At 56.5% G+C, this 20,286-nt stretch overlaps 1 protein-coding gene across 8 annotated transcripts; it reads right to left on the reverse strand.

Annotated features, from left to right (window-relative positions):
• Window positions 1-1,534: 1,534 nt before the first annotated feature.
• Rab17 (RAB17, member RAS oncogene family) lies at window positions 1,535-19,682 on the reverse strand. Of its 8 annotated transcripts, none has more exons than XM_048808810.1 (8): window positions 19,523-19,682; window positions 19,262-19,398; window positions 14,360-14,475; window positions 8,009-8,130; window positions 7,202-7,353; window positions 6,211-6,336; window positions 2,385-2,478; window positions 1,535-2,133 (listed from the first exon to the last, which is right to left on the reverse strand). In XM_048808810.1, the coding sequence occupies exons 3-8, from the start codon at window positions 14,470-14,472 to the stop codon at window positions 2,024-2,026; spliced, it is 717 nt and encodes a 238-aa protein (XP_048664767.1). In that variant the 5' UTR covers window positions 14,473-14,475; window positions 19,262-19,398; window positions 19,523-19,682; the 3' UTR covers window positions 1,535-2,023. The 8 variants fall into 8 exon arrangements, with proteins under 8 accessions (XP_048664767.1, XP_048664769.1, XP_048664770.1 ...); XM_048808812.1 differs by having other exon boundaries at window positions 19,262-19,434; window positions 19,523-19,681; XM_048808813.1 differs by lacking the exon at window positions 19,523-19,682 and having other exon boundaries at window positions 6,223-6,336; window positions 19,262-19,507.
• Window positions 19,683-20,286: the final 604 nt, after the last annotated feature.

Consider the following 20,286-nt stretch of genomic DNA (forward strand, 5'->3'; position numbering starts at 1 on the left):
GAATGAGTCAAAGATGCACTGAATAAATCCTAGCACTGCGAGGCCAACCACAGGGAAGCAGGCAAGCAGATAGAGGGCACCCTAGAATTTTCCCACTTATTTCCCAGGGTCTCTTCTATCAGTGGGCTTGGTCTGCTCTTTAGCAGAGCCCTGACCGTTCAGTCTGCAGGACAGCCAACAGCAGGGAACTCCTTCAGTGGTGCTGGAACGCCCCCTGGTGGCCATGGGCAACCTCGGCCTCCTGCCACCTCCAGGGTGGTCCCCAGTGCTGTACAGGCCCCCTGTGATGGCAGGGACGCGAGGACACATCGCCCAATGTCATTAGCAGTCAGATGACAGCAATGACACAGCACTGTCTTTAGGTTCCCCCTATGAAGTTGTCTAAGAGTATTGGTAAAAAATTAAGACCCCCTAGATTCTCTTTCTTTACCCTTTTCTCGTGATCATGAGAGGAAAGAGCCTCGTGCACTCTGGTCTGCCCTTGTCCAGTAAGAGCCCTTCCTCAAGAAGTTTCTTTGGGGCCCATCGGGATCACATCAGCACCAGGACCTCTGACCTTTCCCACCTCCCCAGAACAGAAGTGGGATCCCCCAGGGTCCTGTGGACTCAAGTGTCTCCCTCCCATCAGGGCAACCACGCCCGCAGGGCCCTCCCTGGGACTAGTGGTACCAAGTGTGGCTGGAGCGCTGAGAGGCCCAGGCTGGGCGGGTCTCCTACCAGGACACAGCCCTTCTGAGTGACCTCCCTAGGCGGGTCCTAGCCAATACCTGGTGCCCGTGTCCCTCCCCAGTCTCCCATCACCCCCACCGCTGGTTTCCATCTGGGCTGCCCCACCCCAAGGCCAAGTCCCTGGACTGGGAGGTGCTGTCCATGCAAAGTGGGCAGAGCAGAGAGCACCCTCAACAGGTGAAGCCCAACAGGGATGAGAAGTCCAGGGTCACGTGGGAGGGCACTGTGCGTCGCCCCTCCTCAGAGCCTTAGAGCCGCACAGCAAGGCATCTTCCTCAGTTGGCAGCAACGTGGTGATACTTAGACTTCGTATCTGCTTACCAAGGAGCCAGAGATGAGGACAAAATCTCCCCAACGCGTCCCCCTTTGGAATACCTTCCCCTTGCTGCATCAGGTGTCAGGAGAGACCCAACAGAAAAGTCACCAAGCTAACCTCCTCGAACGGGGACCAGGCTCCTCCATTCAGCCAGGCAGCCTCAGTGGGGGCCCTGTGTCACGTGGCATCAGAATGAGGATCCGCGCCCGCCCCAGTCACACCTGCACATCCCAGCCTCCTCCCGCGTGGCTCAGGAGCCCCTGGAATGCCCCCCACACTGCAGTCCACCAGGCTGTGCCAGCTCACCCTTCCAAACTCGCCCAGAGCCAGATGGTTCAAAGCAGTTTAATCTTCAGAGAAAAAGATGCTTCGACAGCACAACTTCCACGTCAGGGTACAAGTCGGAGCCTCTGTGCTCCCAGCAGGACCGTGGCTGCCTACGTCCACCTCAGCAGCCTGCCACTGGCACCTTCCCCAGGGCCACCGCCTGAGATTAGCCACCCAGGTCCATTACTCCACCTCCCGGGGGGCCTCTTCCTTCTCTCCCACCTCCCAGAACTAGGTGGGCCCAGCCCTAGCCCAGCATTCCCACCAAGCCAGATGGAGGTGTCTGTCCACATTGCTATCATCAGAGTCCTGATCTCTGCTTCCTCTCTGCCTCATACAAACCCTCCACGTTTGGTGACAAAGCAATCAATTAGGAGACTGGGGTGTCCAGGAACCAGACAGGATCTGCCACGGTGGGCAACAGTCTTCTGGGAGCTATCTGACACCATATCCTCCCCTGACAATCACCCCCAGCTTTGGGAACTGGGTATTACAAAGGACGCCAACTTCTGGAAGCCGCCAGCCCTCAGGCACAGTCCAGCACCAGCCACGAAGTACAACTGATGAAGAGCCAAGCCGAGAGTGGCTCACCCTGGAGACCCCCCAGGCCTGGCCTTGGACGTCCTTCCATGGCCCCCTGGAGTGGCACTTCTAACGGGCACAGCATTTGGCCTGCGGGGCAGGACCCGCATTCAGAACCACGGCTGCGTCCCCCTGTGCGCTGTGGCTCTGCCTGGCCTCCCTCTGCAGTAGCTCTTGTGCTGTGGAGGACAGAAGAGAGAGTTGACTGGGGAGAGTCCCCCGGGACGCACAGCCTGCGGCCAGAACAGCCCAGACCCGCCCTCCTGACAGCCTCTCAGAGCCCGGAACCGAGGACTCCATGTCCCTCCTGCTCACCCCCTGTCCCCAACAGACAGACTCTTGGTCCCAAGACACCAGAAAAGAAGACCCAGTGGAGCAGGTCCCGTGGGAGCCCCAGCCCTCGTCCGGCGGGTGGGCTGCCCTCACTCACCCACGGTGCTGAAGACCTCGGACACCTGGAGGTTCAGCTTGGCGGAGGTTTCCATGAACAGCAACTTGTTGCTCTCGGCAAACTCCTTCCCTTCCTGAGGGAAAACAATGGGTTTATGAGTTCCCCGAGGACACCAACGACCTCCAACCCATGCCCAAGGGCAGCCGCAGGCCCTTCCCCACCCCACATTCTTCTAGTCCCAAGCCCCAGCCCTTGGCCACCTGGAGCAGCAGGCCCAGGACCAAGAGGGAGGGACGCAGGGAGGGGACGGGTCACACTGGAAGAGGCTCCTGGAGCTGGACAGGGAAGGGCCCTCCTGCTGTGACTGTCCAGCAGACAGAGGCAAGATGCCCAAACCGAGGGGACAGAGGAAGCGGGGAAGGCACGGCAGGGGCCCTGCTCCCCACAGGGTCAGGCTAAGTGTAGGAAACCAGAGCAGAGACAGCGGGAAAACCGTGACCAGGAAGGAGAGGCCAGGGCCAGGCCTAGGAGTCAGGGTTGCCCAGGATGGGCTCTCCCACGCCCACTCTCCCCAAGCCCCCCTCCCGCCTCTCCCAACAAGGAGGAGCTCCTGGCAGTCCCAGACCACTCACCTGGGGACCCCTCCCCATGCCACCTCACACGGAGCTGGCAGCCAGGTCTCTGCCCTCTCCCCTCCCCTTGGCTTCTCAGCCAGGTCCTCAGAGTCTCCAAAACTTCCCTCTCCTCTCACTGCCCGTTCTGCTCCCGGTTCTCATGGCCGCCCGCGCTCTCCAGCCCCCCCTGGCAGCCACTCCGAGAGGGGCAGCCCTGCAGGCCAGCTGCCTGCCAGGCCCACCTCCTCCACAGCCGCTGCAGCTTGGGTGCCCCTCCAAGGCTCCAGCGGATGCCACCTGCTCTTGCTCTCTGCCTTCTCCTGGACTCCCTGAAATCTCCAACCTGCTTCCCTTTCCCCTGTCACCTCCAAGGAGCCAGGTCCCTCTCATGAGAGGTATGCCCCACCTGTGCCCTGAGCCAGCCCACCCCTGCCAGTTCATCTCCTGAGGTCTCCAGGTGAAGCCCATGGTCTTCTGCTGGGAGCCATTAGCCAAGTAGGTATGACAATTTCCTTGCCAGCGTACCCCATGTTGCTTAGTGGAAGGACTCGTGGAAATAGGACATTTTGCAGTGACATTGCATGTAGGTGACCTTGCTCAAGGACCAGGGCGGATCGGTTTAGGGTGTTCCCGGTTTAGGGTGTTCCCGGTTTATAATCCGGGTTTAGGGCGTTCCCGCTTTAGGTTCCAGGTTTAAGGTTTAAGGTTATTCCTGCTGGGAATAGGGCGTATCCTGCTGCCTGAGTTCCCCTTGAGTTCTCACGGGATTCAGACAGTATTTTTTGGGAGACAGAAGCCCAGTGGAGGTGGATTTGGGCAGAGAACGTGGATTTCCCCAGAACGTGATTGTAGACGGCTGGTGTGAGTTCGGGAATAAAGAGTTGCTGTTTGAATCTACAAGCTGTGTGGTGGCTCGTGATTGTGTGCCCAGCCAGACTGCGGCAGTCTTCTCCCCGTCACTCCCCACCCCTGGCAAAGAGCACACCCCACACCTGGATGTTGTTTCTAAATGAATTCCCCCAAACTAAGAACCAGGCTTCTCTTCAAACGGCCGATTCCAGGGCTGGAAAGAACACCATGAGTCCAAAAATTCGGAAGTGCTCACAGTGACAGAGCAGGTGGAAGGGACAAGGGGAACTCTAAGGACCCCCATTGGCCAGAACTGGGAGCCGCTGTTCCTGCCACAAAAGGACATCAGCGGGAAAACGGGGGGGGGGGTATGAGCCAGAGCTGTGCAAGGTCAGCCAGGCGATGGTCCTCCAAGGTCACGTAAGACGGTGACACTGCAGAAGCTGGAGGACAGCACTGGGATTGCTGTGCTCTCTTTGCAATGAGAGAGTTATTTGGAAATGACAGTTCAGGGCTGGGGTGCAGTTCAGTGGTAGAGAGCTTGCCTAGAGTGTGGGAGGTCTTGGGTTTGATCACAACAGTGATTAAAAATTTTAAAAAGAAAATGATAGATTTTAAAAAACTCATTTTAACAATGCAGCTCTGGCCTGGGGTGCACCTCCCTGGGCTCTGCCTGTCCTGCCTGGCCCTCTATGGCTGCCAGAGCATCTTCAGCTCTGTCCTACCTCCCTTCCTCCCTCGGAGCAGGGGAAGGAGGCAAGCAGTGGCCTGGGTCTCTAGGCCTGTGGCACAGGGGACCCCCAGAGATGGTGTATGGCCCATCCCTGGTGGACACTCCTGTGGGCTCCATGCCGCAGCATGTCTGGGCCACAGGTGTTTGGCACTGCCCACAGCAGAGAGGCTGGGAAAGCAGAGTCAATGGTGCCACCAGCCGGGCCCGGCAGAGCTGAGAGCCTCCGGTCTCCCTCCCTGACTGCTCTCCCAGTCACCACCAGGTCCTGATCCTTCTCACACCCTCTAGGGACCTACTGCTGCCTCCAGACCAAAGCTCCCATGCCAGGGGCTCTGCTTCCCGAGCCCAGAGGGCCTTCTCGGCAGGACCCTGCCCCTCTCCTGCAGCCCGTGCCCCCACCCCTGCCTCTCACACATCTGCTCCTCCTCTGCCTGCCACACAGAAAGCCTGTCCTGGAACCCAGCTGCACACACACCTTCACACACGCACTTCTGTATGCACAGGAGAACCCATGCACCACCCGTATCCACACGTGTCCTCCCACACACACCTGCGCAATGGTGCCCAGTATCCAGGCAGACGGGCTCCAGGACCCCTGAAGACACAAAAGCCCTGGTGCTCCAGGCCCTTCTGCAAAATGGTGCATTAGTGCATAAACCCTGCACGCCGGCTCCGCACTGTGGTCCATCTCTAGATCACAGTGACGCCTGACACAGCGCACGTGCTGTCTAAATAGTTATCATGTTGTGTTATTTAGGGACTAATGAGGAGAGAACCGTCTGTACACATTTAATGCACACACAATTATTTTTTTTAATCCATGGTAGGTTGATGCTGTGGATGCAGAACTCAGAGATGCAGAGGGCCAACTGTATACACACACAGCTCCCACAACACACATGTGGGTGCCCACGCATACCTATACACACAACAGCTGCACACCGCAGACCACCCAGATGCACACACCCACACACACAGGGGTGCACACGTCCTACACACGCACACAGATGCTCCCAGGCCGTCCACCCCGCAGGCGGGCGCGAGGCCACGGGCAGCCTGGCCCTCCTCTTAGCCCCACAGTGCCTCACACACGTCTCTGCAGCATTTATGCTGCTGTGAATCATTTCATAGAAAAACTACGGCTTTTTAAATTTTCTGTCCCTTGTGCAGTTCCTACCAAAGAAGTTTGGATTTATTCTCTTGACCCTTCTTCAACAATATATTGAATACAAAGAAAATATGTGAGAACCCACAAGTCTCAAGGAGGGGCGGAGGGGTGGGAAGGGCGCCAGGTGACCAGGACAGGCCTTGAGGCTGGCGGGGAGGCCCCACTCCCAGCAGGCAGGGACCCTGCAGCCAGCTCCCCAGAGGGGCATGGGTGGGTCCCCTGCACCCTCCAGAGATTCCAGACTTCTTTGGCCAAAAGGGAAACTAAGGTGGAAAGTATGTGGGGGGGGCACAAGCATGCATAGGTGTGGGTGTGTGTGAGTGTGGGGGTGTGAGTGGGCAATGTCCCTGCAGGTGTGTGTACCTATGTGTGCGAGGTGCGGGCATGTGGGTGTGTGCATTAGTGTGCCTCAGGGTGTGGTGTGGGCGTGTGTGTGTGTGAGCCTATGTGACAACCCAGGGCTGCGGGGTGGGGGCTTCCTCCCGCTGGCCCGAGTGGCACCTGGAAAGTCACCTCCCGCTGCTCGCCGAGGTCCGTCTTGTTGCCAACCAGCATCACCACGCCCTCCCCTGGGTGGAGCTCCTTCTCCAGGTCTGCCAGCCACTGCCGGGCCTTGTGGAAAGAGTCCTGGAGGAGAGAGGGCTGTCGGTGGGCCTGTGGTGGCCTCCGGTCCAGGGCGGCAGAGCAGGCCTGGCACAGGCTGCGGATGTCCCAGGATGCCGTGGGCAGTCGCAGCCCTGCAGGGCTTCTCAGTTCCTCCAAGGTGGGTGGCCGGCCTGCTCCCACCCTGGCTGGTGTCTGCAGCCAGGCAGCCAGCTGCAGGGGCCCAGGGACAGGAACACAGGGTGTTTGGGCCAGGGGCCTCCACCCCTGGAACATTTTGTGCAGGAAAGTAGGGGGCGTCCACCACTCCAAACCCTGCTCCTAACTGCATTAGACCAAAGACCAGGTAAGGAGTCTCCACCTGGCCCCTGTAGCCCCTCCTGCCCCCCAGCAAGGAGGAAGGAGGCCCTGCTCTCCTCACTGTGCGGCCACTGCATTGCCCACCCTCTCTGGATCCCACCCTGCTCTCTCACCCAGGCCCCTCTCACCTTCCCCCAGGCCCACTGCCCCCCCCCCCCCCAGTATGGCTAGTTCCTACCTCCCAGGCTGGGCCTGCAGCCCCCATGAAGCCAGCCCCTCCCTCCCATCTCCACGGTCTCTGTGGGGGGCTGTGTCCGTAACAGCCCCCCCATCTCAGTGCACTAGTGAGTGTGGAAGACACTGCCCTGCGCGGGGCCTGCTGGGCCAATCATGGAAGAGCAGAGGCAAGTGCAGGGTCAGGGGAGTCAGGTGGCGAGGGCGCGTGGACGTGGTCTCTGTAGTCATGATTGTACCATAGACTGTGGGGCCAGCCCAGCACGAGTCCTTCAGAAGACGCTGCACTGCCTGGGAGACCAGGGCGGACCAGGGTGGACCCGGAGAGCCCGGGGCATGCCTCGGGCAGCCCTACCTTCCTGGTAATGTCGTACACCAGCAGCGCGGCATTGGCGCCCCTGAAGTAGAGGTGGCAGACGCTGTGGTACTTCTCCTGGCCAGCCGTGTCCCAGATCTCAAGCTTCAGAGAGGAGGCTCCCAAATCCACTACCTTTGTGAAGAACGCACCTGGAACAGGGCAGGCGGGCGTTCCCTGAGAGGAGGAGGCTCTCACTGGGATCCAGACAGCTCTGTCAGTGACCAGTCAGCAAGGCTGGCCACGTGCTGTGCAGGAGCTCCTGACCAAGCCCAGAGGCATCTGTCAGTGCACCCAGTGCTTGGTAGAGTCCCAGAAGCTCTGGGTTGAGGGTGCCACTCAGGGACCCAACTCAAAGCTCTGAATGGCGCAACTTGAAAGAGGTGTCCCATGACCAAGAACCCCACACAGCTCTGCTCCCAGCATTGCAGCGGAGCTCTGGGGACCCTGGAGCCCCTGCACCTAGGGCCACCCTGCTCCCCTGCCTGTCCTGCGGGGAGGCCCTCAGATCCCACCATCAGCTGGCCTCACCAGCCTTCCCATCACCACTGGGTACCAGCCGCCCCCTCTGCTGCCCCTACTTGGTGTCCCTCCACATCACCTAGAAAACTCTCCAAGTCTGCAGAGGTCGCCAGTCCTCAGGGGAGCTAGGGATGTCCTGCTGCAGCCTCTGGGAACCCTGCACACACCCAGAGGCCCACGGAGCCTGGTGTTCTCTGCTCCCAAGGGAACAGGGAGGCCGTGGAGGCAGGACTATCTTATTCCCGCACCTACTTAATCATGGCATGAAGATCTACTCGCGCATACTGGGCACTCCGTGTTTCAGTTGAAGACTTTTTTCCCAAGCTTTCCAAGGTGATGTGATTTTAAAATAGTCATTTAATAGCAGCAAAATGTTTTGTGCCATGGTGTGTGGCTTGTGGGGGGATCTAGAGGGGAAGAGTGAGGAGGGGGAGATGTCAGGGCATGAAGGGGGTCAGCAGAGACCAACAGGCTCCTGCCAGCACCCTGGCCACCCACCCAGATCCAGGGTGGGAGTGGAGCCCATTAGAGAGATTCTGGCAGCCACATGTTCAGAATTAAAACTTCCACTCCAAGGATAGCATGTGAGTGTCCTGGGGCTGCAGTAACAAATGGCCACAAACTGCGTGGCTTTAAACAAAGCAGATTTATTCTTCCACTTCTGGGGGGGCAGGGTCTGCTTCTTCTGGGGAATTGAGGCTGAAGCCATTCCCTGCCTGACTTCAGCTGTGGGGCTGGCCAGCCTTCCTCGGTGTTCCCTGACTTCTAGACACATCACCCCAACCTGTCTCCAGTACACATGGCCTTCCCTCCGTGTCCCTGGGTTCTCTCCTCTTTCTACAAGGACACCAGGCACTGGACTCAGGGACCATCCTAAGTCCAGGAAGAGCTCATCTCAACTCATAACGTCTCCAAGACCCTAACTCCAGTAAGGTCACACTCCCAGGCTGTGGGGTTAGGACTTGGTGATATCTCTAGGGGACGCAGTTCCACCACAGACAGAGCCCAGGGCTGAACAGACTTCCAGCGTGGCGCAGGAAGATCCTGATTCTCTCCTGGAGAATGGAGTTGGGGTAGGTCCTCCAGAGAAGCAGCTCTAAGCTCTTCCGCCCACTTGTCCACATTTTCCTGCAGGGCCATGGACTTGAGATTAGACTAACGAGTTCAGTCAAGCAGCGGCCCTCGTCTGGACAGCTGCAGCTCACACAGGCCACTGTCATGCCTGAACATGAACCCCAGCACAGCAGGCTCCCATTCGTGGGCCCTGGGTGTGGTCCACAGCTGTGAGGACCTAGGCAACTTGCTCCAACTCCCCACGTCTCAGTTTGCTCTTCTCAAAGGCAAGCAAATGGTACCCGCTACCCAGGTGGCTATAGAACTGCATGAGAAGACAGGGGGCACCGGTTCTGGTGCATCAATTTCTACTTCCTCTTCCTGTCTTCTTGGCTCTCCCTGGAGTCATCACCCAGCATCCTCACCTTTCACCCACACCCTGTCTGTCTGTGCACCACCTTTTCAGACCACATATCTGATTTTGAACTTGCTGTATTTAGAAGTTGTCACAGCCAGGCACAGGTGGACATAAAGCTCAGGTTCACGTCTTCCATTTACCAGCCTTAGCTGCTCAGCTTCTTCTTTTCCACTTTAAAAATGGTGCCCAAGAGTTGTGTTTAGATGGGTGCAAAACCCGGACAAATTTCCAAGGAGTGCAGTCTAAGCAGTGATGGCACCAGGTGAGTGTTTGGATGCTCACTGAGCCCAGAATGACGTCTTCCCTGGAGATGGGAGGAAAGCGCTGTCACTCCAGCCCGGCTTTGCCCTCACACCCCAGGCCAGGCACCAGCCAAGGCACGTGCAAGCTGGCTGAGCGTGGAGGGGACACCCGATCTCAAACCTGCCTCCTGAGCCTAGTGTTCGGGCACGTCCCTGGGATTGAGGGGTGATGAAGGTGTGGGGAAGGCGGTGGGGGGAAGCAGTGTTCTTCCGTGTGTGAGCCAGCTCCATGGCTCTTAGAGAACATGTTTTCTAAACATGGCAGTGTTCGCATGACCTGAAGGTAGAGCTTGGGGCCTCCTGACATCAAGAAGTCCCTGTCAGACACCGGTGCTGGCCCAAGTGAAGAGTTGGTGTTTTTGACAAAAGTCACCTTGGACTCCCTGAAAAGTAACCTCGGCAGCCATTACTGTCACGACCCCCAGGCCCTAAGGGTGCTCCACAGCAAAGCTAGTGGGAGACTCAAGATGTTGTGTGGCCTCCAAAATCTGTGATTTTTAAAGTCAACTGAAGAAGGGAAGCCACCAAAAGCAGGTGAAGCTATAGGGCTTAGTTAGGTTCTCCCTCCCTTCAGGCAGGTCCCAGTGCAGGTTTCTGAGGCCACCTGGGCCTTGGGGGCTTGCTGCAGCCCAGGAGAGAGCACAGAGGTACCACCTTCTGCTTTCAAATCACCATTGACTCCGTTTTCTATATCTGCACAGCTAAAGCCAAACGTGATTGAAAAATACATTCCTGCACAGGTGTGGTGGCACATACCTGTAATCCCAGCCACTGGGGAGGCTGAGGCAGGAGGATCACAAGTTCAAGGCCAGCCTGGGCAACTTAGCCAGATGCTGTTTCAAAATAAAATAAAAAGGACTGTGGGTGTGGCTCAGTGGCAGAACACTGGCCTAGCCTGTGAGGGGCCCTGGGTTCAATCCCCAGCACCACAAAAATAAATGAGTAAATTTCTAGGAAACCCAGATATACTTGGAGGTTTTACCTGAAATGATATTAGGTGTAAGGCAGGTCATGTGGGGCCAGAAGGAGCCAAGAGCCCGGGAATCTTTTTTTTTTTTTTTTAAGAGTCTCTAGAATCTGCTCGTCCAAATAACACAGTGGCATGGTATTAATGAGCTGTAACGTGACCTGGGGCCACCTGGGGCCATGTCTCACCATGGCCCATAGAGGCACAAGCCAGTTTTCTCCTCCTCTGCCTGCTTCTATAAGCCCCCGTGGACACTGAACAACAGGACAGGAATTCAGAGTGCAGAGAGGGGATGCGCTCTAACTTGTGTTCCATCGCCCCAAACCAGACTGTGCCTGAACTCAATTTTAATATCATTAAAGTGTTTTGGCTTTGTTACAGAATCTGCTCATTTGAATGCTCTCTGTAGTGCTCGCCAGTTAGTAAAAATTATAACCTGCGTAGAAGGTGAAGCATGAAATGCACATCTCTTCAGGGTCCAAGCACATCAGCAGAGTGCTGAGTTCCACAGGGAAGTGAGCTGGTCACATCAGATGTGTTCTGCACCCATTTGTCACCGTCCCCTTGGTGTATAAAGCCCAGTGGGCCTGGGGGAAACTTGAGGCACCTCCAGGACAGCCCCTGCAGCCCAGGGAAGTAGGCCAGAATGCCCCCCATCTGGGCCAATGGAACTCGGGATGGGGTGATCGCCGGGGAGCGCTGGGTGGTCCCAGCCCATCCTGGCCAGTGGCTACTCCTGCCCAGGGCAGCCTTCCCCCTCCATCACGCCCTCTCCTATGGCGGGATCAATCCTCTGTGGCTGGGGTAGCAGGAGATAAAGGGAAGATGGGCTGGTGGCCCCTGGGAGACCCCACTCTGGCGCTGCTCCTCTGGACAGCCCTTTGGCTTCTCAGCTTTGAGGACTCAGTTCGTCTGTCACCTCTCCTCCTTTTCCTTGGGGTGGGCCACGTCTTTCGCAGGGATGGCCAGGGAGCCCCGTCCTGAAGCTCTGCAGAACCACTCAGTGAGGGACCCAGGGACGTGTCAATCTCCCAAAGGACCCTGGAGCTGGCCCTGCCCTGAAGTGGCCCCACCTGGGACACCATAGGCCCTGGCCCCATGCTTGCTCTGGGGACGAGGACAGCATCCACGGTCACCATAGAGACACACCGCCTGGCTCTGCAGTCCTCACCCTCACTGATAAAAGCCACACGTGAACAAAGAACGGATCAGTGCAGAAGGCTCTGCCCAGCACAGGACCCCTCCCCAAACCAGAGGCTACAGGGGGTCACGTCCCTCCATCTCCTCACCTGAGAAGCGGGAAAACACTCTTAGCAATAATAAAACAACAGGAACAATATCAAACCTCACAGAATAAGACAAACATAACATCCAAAGGATACAATATTTGTTTACATTATAATGTGACAATTATAATAATGTAGCAATTTCCAAGGACAGCCGGGGCATGTGCCGTATCTATCCCGAGTCTGAAGCCTGTGGAGACTTGCATGACTCAGACACTAGGACAGAATCCAGGCCACTGTCCCCACAGGAACACTGTTCTTGCGTCCTAGAGACAGGGCTCCACCTGGTGTATAAAGGTGAACAGGGAACTGCCATGCCCAGCGAGCAGGGTGGTCGCAGGTTGACCTAATCTGGATGTCCTCTGCCTCCCTTCTAGACGATATCCCACAGGGACAACAGTGTGACAAAGGCCACAGCACCACAGGCACAGTCCTGCCCAGATAAGAGGTTCTTCCCTCCACAGAGACAAACCCAGGCCTGGGGGAGGGGACAGCCCACTAGAGGATGGCCCCAAGGGCTGGGGAGGGTACTAGAAATAGGGGCCATCCAGGCCTGCCCCTGCAGCACAGGCCTGGACGGTGAGCCAGGACCTCTCAAAGGGCCCAGCCCGAGTCCACCCTGCTGACACTGGGTGTCCCCCTGAAGAGAAGGTGAACCAGGGACAGGGAGGACCAGCGGAGGCAGACTCCTGGCCCCGGGCTGCCCCGGAGCAGGGCGGTAAGGTGATGGCTGAACCAGGCCTGGGTGTGACCCCCACACACAAGGCCTTCAGATTAGGAGTTTTTCCTTAAAAGAGGAAAAAGTCCCCAAGAGGACACCAAATAACCTATAATGTTGTGAGAAGCTGTGGGTCAGAGCTCAGCCTGGAGTTTTGTTTCTCCGGGCCCGAGGGGGTAAAATAAAGTTTGTTGTTCTCTCAGAGTGCTGCTTGCTGCTTCTCAACCGTCTGTTTCCCTGACAGCAAGGCCTCACCCCACTGTCGGAGGCTCTGCTCCCTCTCCGTCACCCTGAGGCTCAGTGCATGGAGATGGCCCCGTGCATGGAGCCCCACCCTCCACTCCCTGCACGTCGCTGCCCTGTCGATGTGCATCCTCCATGGGGCCTGCTGCCTCCAGGGTGCTGGCCCTGCAGACAGCTAGGCCAGGTCACAAGCCTGTCAACGGCGCTGAAGCAGGTATTTCAGGCTTTGTGGGCCACAAGGTCACTGCTGCAACTACTTAGTGCTGCTGCTACATTAGGATGAACAAAGAAGGAAGCCTGTCGTTCACAGAGCACAGTTCCCACGGGCAGGCTGGCCCGTCTGGCCATGAGCCATCACCGCAGACCTCGAAATCAGAGCGAGCTCCAGCCCCAGAACCAATCAAGCTGGCAGGGGCTAGCACCTACTTCCTCCCTCCCACATCATGTCCCTGACCACCCAGGGACATGGCCCTCACCGTCTGGGTTTAGTCCTGTGGTCTCCCTTCTCAACTCAGGCCACGCTGCTGTATTCTGAAAGGAAGCCCGAGTCCAATATCTTGGGCGAATGCGTGGGGGCGTGGATGTTCTTGCTAACAGAGAGGGGTGCAGCCTGCACAGCTGGCCTGAGTGGACCCCTGAGGCTCTCCTCAGCTCCCTCTGGAGCAGTCCCTTGCTGGTAACTTCCCACCCTTCACCCCACTCATGGCCCTGCGGCCTTCAGGAGCCATGCCCTAGGGACAGGGAAGGGCGCCCACTCTGCCAGTGCCCTGTGCTGCGTTTCGTAGCCATTCGTGTTTGCTACGTCTTCATCCTGCTGTGGAACTCTCCGTGCCTAATGCAGGCCAGGGATGGCGTCCACGCTCAGACTCTCATCAAGTGACTGAACACACGAGTGAGAGAAGCCGGTGCTTCCCTGTGGCCGAGTGCCCATCTGAACCGAAGCCCTGCTGCTGAACACACTGTCCCCCCCTAAGCCGCCTTTGGAGAGGACAGGCATAAAGAGCACACTGGATTCCCTATTTCAGTTGGGAACTGGGCATGGCAGCCAGACAGGATGCACCCAGAGGAGGTAAAGGGGCCAGCAGCCTGCAGATGCCCCGAGACACTCACCTCTGAGACTGTGAGGTGCCAGCCTCCTTAAGACGCCCAGGAGAAGGTCTTCCCTCCAGGCCCCCACCCTCGTGGCCCACAGTCCCTCCCCAGTCCAGGCCCGGCTAGGAAACCAAATCCAGGCAGAAAGGGAGCCTCTTTGGGAATAAATTAACTAGGGAGTGGGGTTTGCAGGCCAGTCGGGTGGCTCAGTGGGCAGATCCAGGCAAGTCCTTCCTCTGGGTCGCCCTTCACCAGACCATCTTTCCCCAGAGCTGACCCTGAACCCCCACCCCATGCTGACCCCAGCTGGGCTGGCGCCTGTCTCAGAGGCAGGGCGTGTACCTGCCCTGCTGGATTCTGTTCCGCATGCCTGACCTTGATGGCACCTCAGCTGTCCCCACCCCACGCCTGGTGCGCATGCTGAGCACACTCAGCTGGGACCCAGAACCGCGGGGGCTCCAGGGTACCCACCCAGCCTGCCCCTGTGGGCTTCCCGCTCTGCCCTGCACTCACATCCCACAGTCGGCAGGACACTCTTGAAGTCGTCCTTCACGTACCGGAGCACCAGGCTGGACTTGCCCACGGAGCCACTTCCCAGGAGGACCAGCTTGGACACTCGGGGCTGGCCAGGGGCATCCCTGGGCGGGGTGAGTCCATCTGCCTGCGCCATCCCCTGCAAAGAGCCACAGACTGAGGCAGGCTGGGTGTCTGAGGCCAGATCCTATCAGCAGGCTCGCCCGGCTGCTCCTGGGGAGCACAGACGCCTTGAACAGAGCCGGTCAGCAGCGCCCTGGGCGGGCACCTGCCCACTCTGCACCCAGACCCACCTCCCCCACGTAAGCTGGGCCAGCAGGATCTACTTTGTATCCATGGTGAGGAGCAAAAGGAGCCGTGCCGGGAGAGTGCCCCTGCAGACGAAGGGCACAGACCTGACCTGACCAGCAAGGACCCTGCGCAGCTATTTGCTGGCGCACTTCCTAGTTACCAAAACCTCTCCCTAAAAAGTGCTGTCCCCGGGCCTCGCACATTTCAGTCTTTCTGGTTCTCTAGGACCTCGGAACCCAGCGCCAGGCCCTGCAGAAAGCCAGCTCTACAGTCCAAATAGATGCATGTGAACCTGCACATTTGTCATCTGTAGAAACTTCTGCCCACACACCCCAGCAGAGAAGGGTCCCAGTGTGTACCCACACCCACTCCTGCAGTGACCAGGTCTGGCCCATGGTGGGCCACCCACACCGCCACCCTCCCCGTCAGGCTGAAGCAGTCTCCGTAGGATGGGAGTTCTCTTGCCCTTTGCCTTCCTTGCAAGGGGAACCAGGTGTCTGGCAGCCTTCCCCCCAGGTTTCCTGACGCACCGTGTGGCCACTGAACACCTTCCCTGGACCCTGCACAGTGACACAGGGTCAGGCACACACTGTCCATTAGTAAAAATGCCTGGTGAGTGTGGCCAGCACACCCCTGAAAGACGCACTGTGTCTGTTCATTTCTGCACTGTTCAGTCACTGAAGACCACTGCGGTGTCTCCAGGGGGTGGCTACATGGTGACATTCTAATGTCTGTTTCTGATCTGGGCCACTTCTAGAAAGAGAGACACCCCCTAATTAATGTCCACACCATCATGGGGCAGCTGGGCCAGTCTGTGACCTCCTCTCCCTCCATGACCGGGAAGGGCCGGGTGTGACAGGCTGGGGAGCAAAGGCTCAACCCAGACAGGCCCGAATCCCCATCACAGGCCTGTCCCAGGCAGAAAATGCCTGGACAGGGAAAGGGCCCGGGGAGAAGTCCCGAGGCCCATCTCAGGGGGATCCTTGTGGGATTCACCATGCACTGCGATGTTTCAAAGTTTCAGAGAAAAATCAGAAATATAAACTAATTGTTTAGATTTTTCATTCATTCTTTAAAAAAAAAAAAAAAAAGCTACGTAGATATCCAGCATGCAGCCATGGCTGAGAAACACAGAACTTTGTTTTCTTCAGGTCTGGTAATAGCATAATAGGTACTCAATAAATACCTAAGGGCTGGGTGGAGGGAGAGACAAGGTGGAGCGCAGAGGAAGAATGTGTTACCCAGCACCTGTGTTTTGAAATGTTTGCCTGAACTGAGGCCATTGCTCAGGGCCTACAGGAGGTCAGAGTGGCTGAGGGAGGGCAGGCAGGACCAGCTCTGCCTGAGGAAGACAGCTGTGGGAGCCACCTGATTGAGACAGCGGCCCAGACCTGCCTGGCCACCTGGAATTTCCTCATTTTTCAGACCCACAACAGCCCAGTGAGGGTCTTGGAAAGGCCCACTCTGCTCACCAGCGCCCACCAATGAGGCTCTAAGCAGCTCCTTCTGCATATGTCTGACCCACTCTAGATTCAACTCCAAGGTCAAAGTCAAACACACACTATGAGCAAGTGGAAAGCCTCTCAGAAATCAGCTGGCCCCAGGAATACAAGTCAACCCGGCCAGCCAAAGTGCAGACCAGAGTCCAGGGTCCTGAGCAAGCCCCAGGAAAGATAAGAAGGCCTCAAAGCTCATCAAGTCCACTGTCAAACAAACCTGGGAGTTTGCTCTGGGTCTCCTTGCCTTCCCTCAAGCAGGTGCAAACCTCTCTCTGCAACAGTCTCCTCTGGTCTCACAGCTGCTATCCACTGTGTCCAGCCCCCACACATACTGGTCACCGGAACAGACAAAAGTGCCTGCCAGGTGGAGCCTGCACTTCCCCGTTCTGTTCTTGGTTGAAAAGACCTGGTTTGATCTGCGTTGATTTGTGTAATTATACGTGACTCCTCTCTCACTGGCTATAACTGCTAATAAGGGCAAGGACTGTGCCCATTGAACATACAGCAGGTGTTCAGCATGTAGCTCATAAATGAGGGACTGGCAAGGAGCCGTAACTGGACAGAGGAGCTGTTTCTGCCCTGTGGCTTTTATGACAGTCACACCTGGCACTTGTCAAGGAGTGGCTGGGGCAACTGCAGAGGGACACCAAAGGCCACCAGCAGGCACTGCAGGAGCGTCCCAGGGGCCACACGCAGGCCACCCTGCCCACAGAGCTCAGATAGGGCTGCAGGGTGCAGCCGACAGAACCTCCACCAAGAGGAGCAGGGCAGCCATGCCCTCTAGCCCCACCTGGCCATCTGCACAGAGCCCACGAGGCTGAGCAAGAAACCTGTGGGACCCACGTGACCCCATCCTAGAGCCCAGCAGCTCTCCCAGGACAAGGACGCAGACAGCAAAGCCCGGCACACTGTTCCAGCTCTGCCCCCTCGCTGGGCACCAGCGTCCTCCAGCCACTGGCAGAGAGCAGCAGTAAGTGCAGTAGTGGTCAGCCTCCCAGGGGGACCGCCAGACTCCCGGCCAAGAGAGGTTCAGCAGCCAGTCCTACTGAGAAACTGCTTCTTCTTTCTTCCTGTACTGGGGATTGAGCGAGATACCACTTTTAAGAATGAAATCTTTTAACTTTCCAGCTCACCCTTGTTTGTTTGTTTGTTTGTTTTTTCTTCTGTGTGTATTAACTGGGATGAACTCAGGGGCTCTCTACCACTGAGCTACATCCTCATTTTTTTTTTTTTTTAATTTTGAGGCAAGGTCTCACTAAGTTGCCCAGGCTGGCCTTGAACTTGAGCTCCTGCCTCAGTCTCCTAGATAACTGGGATCATGGGAGCACCCTCACCCCACCAATACTTATTTCTTTTGTTTTTTTTTTTATACCAGGGATTGAACCCAGAGGCACTTAACCACTGAGCCACATCCCCAATCTTTTTATTTTTTATTGTGAGACACGGTCTCTTTAAGTTGCTGAGGCTGACTTTGAACTTGTGATCCTCCTGCCTCAGCATCTTGAGCCACCGAGATTACAGGTGTGTACCACTGCACCTGATTTAATACTTGTTTCTTGACAGAAGTACATAGGCCACTCTCTGAGGAGAAAAACACCTCATTGATCTGCACTGGGATCTATATCGGGAGTCCTAACATCCACGGAAGCACATTCCCAAGTACCCAAAGGTGCTCCTCCAGGTTTCTTTGCTATTATTCCCACAGAGTAATAAAATTCATCTTAAAATTCAAGAAAATCTTTGGCCCAAACATGTGTGGATTATCCTGGATAGGTGGAATATGAATGAATGCCCCACTACTGGGACACCAGGTTTGTATTTCTTGGATAAAATACATCTCTGTGCTTAAAAAAAATACTCTTCACCAGGCACAGTGGCACACACCTATAATCCCAGTGACTCAGGAGGCTGAGGCAGGAGGATCACAAGTTCAAGCCCATCCTGGGAAAATTAACAAGACCCTCTCTCAAAAACAAAATAAGAAATAAAATAAAACAGTTGGTATTATGGCTCAGTGGTAGAGCACCCCCTTCTCTCTATATATATTTGGTGCTGGGGATTGAACCCAGTGTGGGTGTATGTGTGTGTTTAAATATAAACATATTGTCAATATGTAAAAAAGGAAACTACCTATAGTCCCACACCCTCAGTACAACCACCAAGGAAATTTTGCCCATTCGATTTCCCATGCACCTTCAAAGCAAACTGAATCTCACAGTTTTAACATAAAGCATACATCTTGCCTTAAAAAAAAAAAAAAAAAAAAAACCCAGAACCTTAACATAACATCAAAGGCAGTGGTCCACGAGCTACCTGTGCTTCAAGGCCGTATGTGTGATGTCTACACAGCTCCCTACAGCCTCTTACTGGATTTTCACTTGACTTAATCTCTTTTCTCTGTAATAAGTAAGACTGCAGTAAGTGTTTTCAAGTTGATGGTGTGTGGTAAGCTTTCAACAATGGGAGGTTGGAGCTCTCAATTCAAAGAGTAAACTGGGAGTCTGACCTCTGACCTGGCTCTGGAATTTACCGGAGGCTGTCCAAAGTCTCTCTGAGGCCAGGAGTCGGGGTTCCTCTTCTAGTCCTGACTCGGATGCTGCTTCTCACGAGCACACCTGCCTTCCACCAAAGGAGAAAGCAGGAGGCCAACCCCAAACTGGTCTTCACCGGGGGCAGGTCTGGTTTAAGGCTGCAGGGGCTGCTCCTCCTGTATCCTCCTCCCCAGGCTGGAGAAGAACCCTGCATAGCTGTCTACGCCTCGATTCCCTCATGATCAGAACAATGTGGCCACTTAATACAGAAAAGTAAAAGCAAGACACCGTTAAAAAGAGAGTCCTAATGAGAAAATCTGGCGAGCTCACGAGACGTGACTGTCTGTATTGCTGAGCATCTTGACGTTACCAAAACGGATCCCTTGGAGGGGACAGCCTCTTACAGCAGTTCACACTCAAGGTCTTTCACTGGACACCTTCAGGGCGTCCATTCCAGAGAGCCAGCCAGCATCCAAACAAGGACAGCTCGGGTCCCGAGGAACCAAGGCCTCTGCTGGTCCCTTTGGTGATGCACACCAGGACGCGTGCACACACAGACACACAGACACTCTGCAAAGCACGCAGCAGCCCCACACGGGCTCACCTGTTTCCCACGGTTGTTCACTCCCGAAAGCCCGAGGTCGTCCCCAGCAGGTCCGGAGGGCCCCACCTGTCTCCCTTCCTTCTTCCTCCTGGCCTGGGGAGAGCTCTGCTTCCCTTTCCGGGTGGGCTGGGCGGTGGCTGTGGCAGGACAGGAGGCTCTGCTGTAATGGCAGCCTTGGGCAAGGGGTAGCTGGAAGTCAGGTCCCTTCCCTTCCCTTCCCTTCCCTTCCCTTCCCAAGGCTCCAGGGCAAAGTCCACTCACGGTCATGTGGTCACCTGGGGCAGGGGCAGGCCGGAAGTCACGCTCCAGGCCTGCCTTTCCAGTGTCTGAGCTCTGTTCTCCCTGGTTTGAAGGTCTTTCCTGACCCCTCCTCAGAGCTCTCCTGATCCTGTTGCCTTGAACACCAACAGCCCAGGAGAAAAGAGAGCTTTTTGGTCAAATGAACTTTTTCCTCCTACAAACTGCTGGCAGCCAGTTGGAGGCGGCCCAGGTAGGCGGTTCAAAGGTTCAGATCTGGGCTTGAGGCCCCCAGGAGGTGGCCTCCAAGGAGGCAGAGGGCAGGGCACTGGAGAGACTGTGGGGTAACAGAACAGTCTCTTCCAGAGATTTTCAGCCTCCAGGTGTGGCTGGGGTGGTGAGTTTGGCCAGAGGCCAAGGAAGATAAACATTGGTCAGCTGAGAATGGTGAGCCATAAAATCAGCCTGAGAAGCTCCCTTTCTTGATGCACTCACCTGAACCTCACTGGGGTTCCCCGACACCGGGCACCGGGAAGCAGGCATAGCGGCTCCAGGGTCCCAGGCCCTGCGGGTGGAGCTGCAGCTGGAGGCACCTCTGGTGGCCCTCTGCAGCATCCTGGCAGGACCAGTTTCTCTTCTGGGCCCTGCGGGGTGGTTCTTCTCCAGGACACAATGCCCCTTGCGGTGTGGCCACCTCCCCAGCTGGCCTGGCTGCCTTGGACATTGAGAAGCCCCTGCCTCTTGTCATCCATCCTGATCTCCTGCCCCAGACTGGTAACTAAAGGTCT

The sequence above is a fragment of the Marmota marmota genome, unplaced genomic scaffold (assembly GCF_001458135.2).
Source record: "Marmota marmota marmota unplaced genomic scaffold, marMar, whole genome shotgun sequence".
Classification (NCBI taxonomy): Eukaryota; Metazoa; Chordata; class Mammalia; order Rodentia; family Sciuridae; genus Marmota; species Marmota marmota.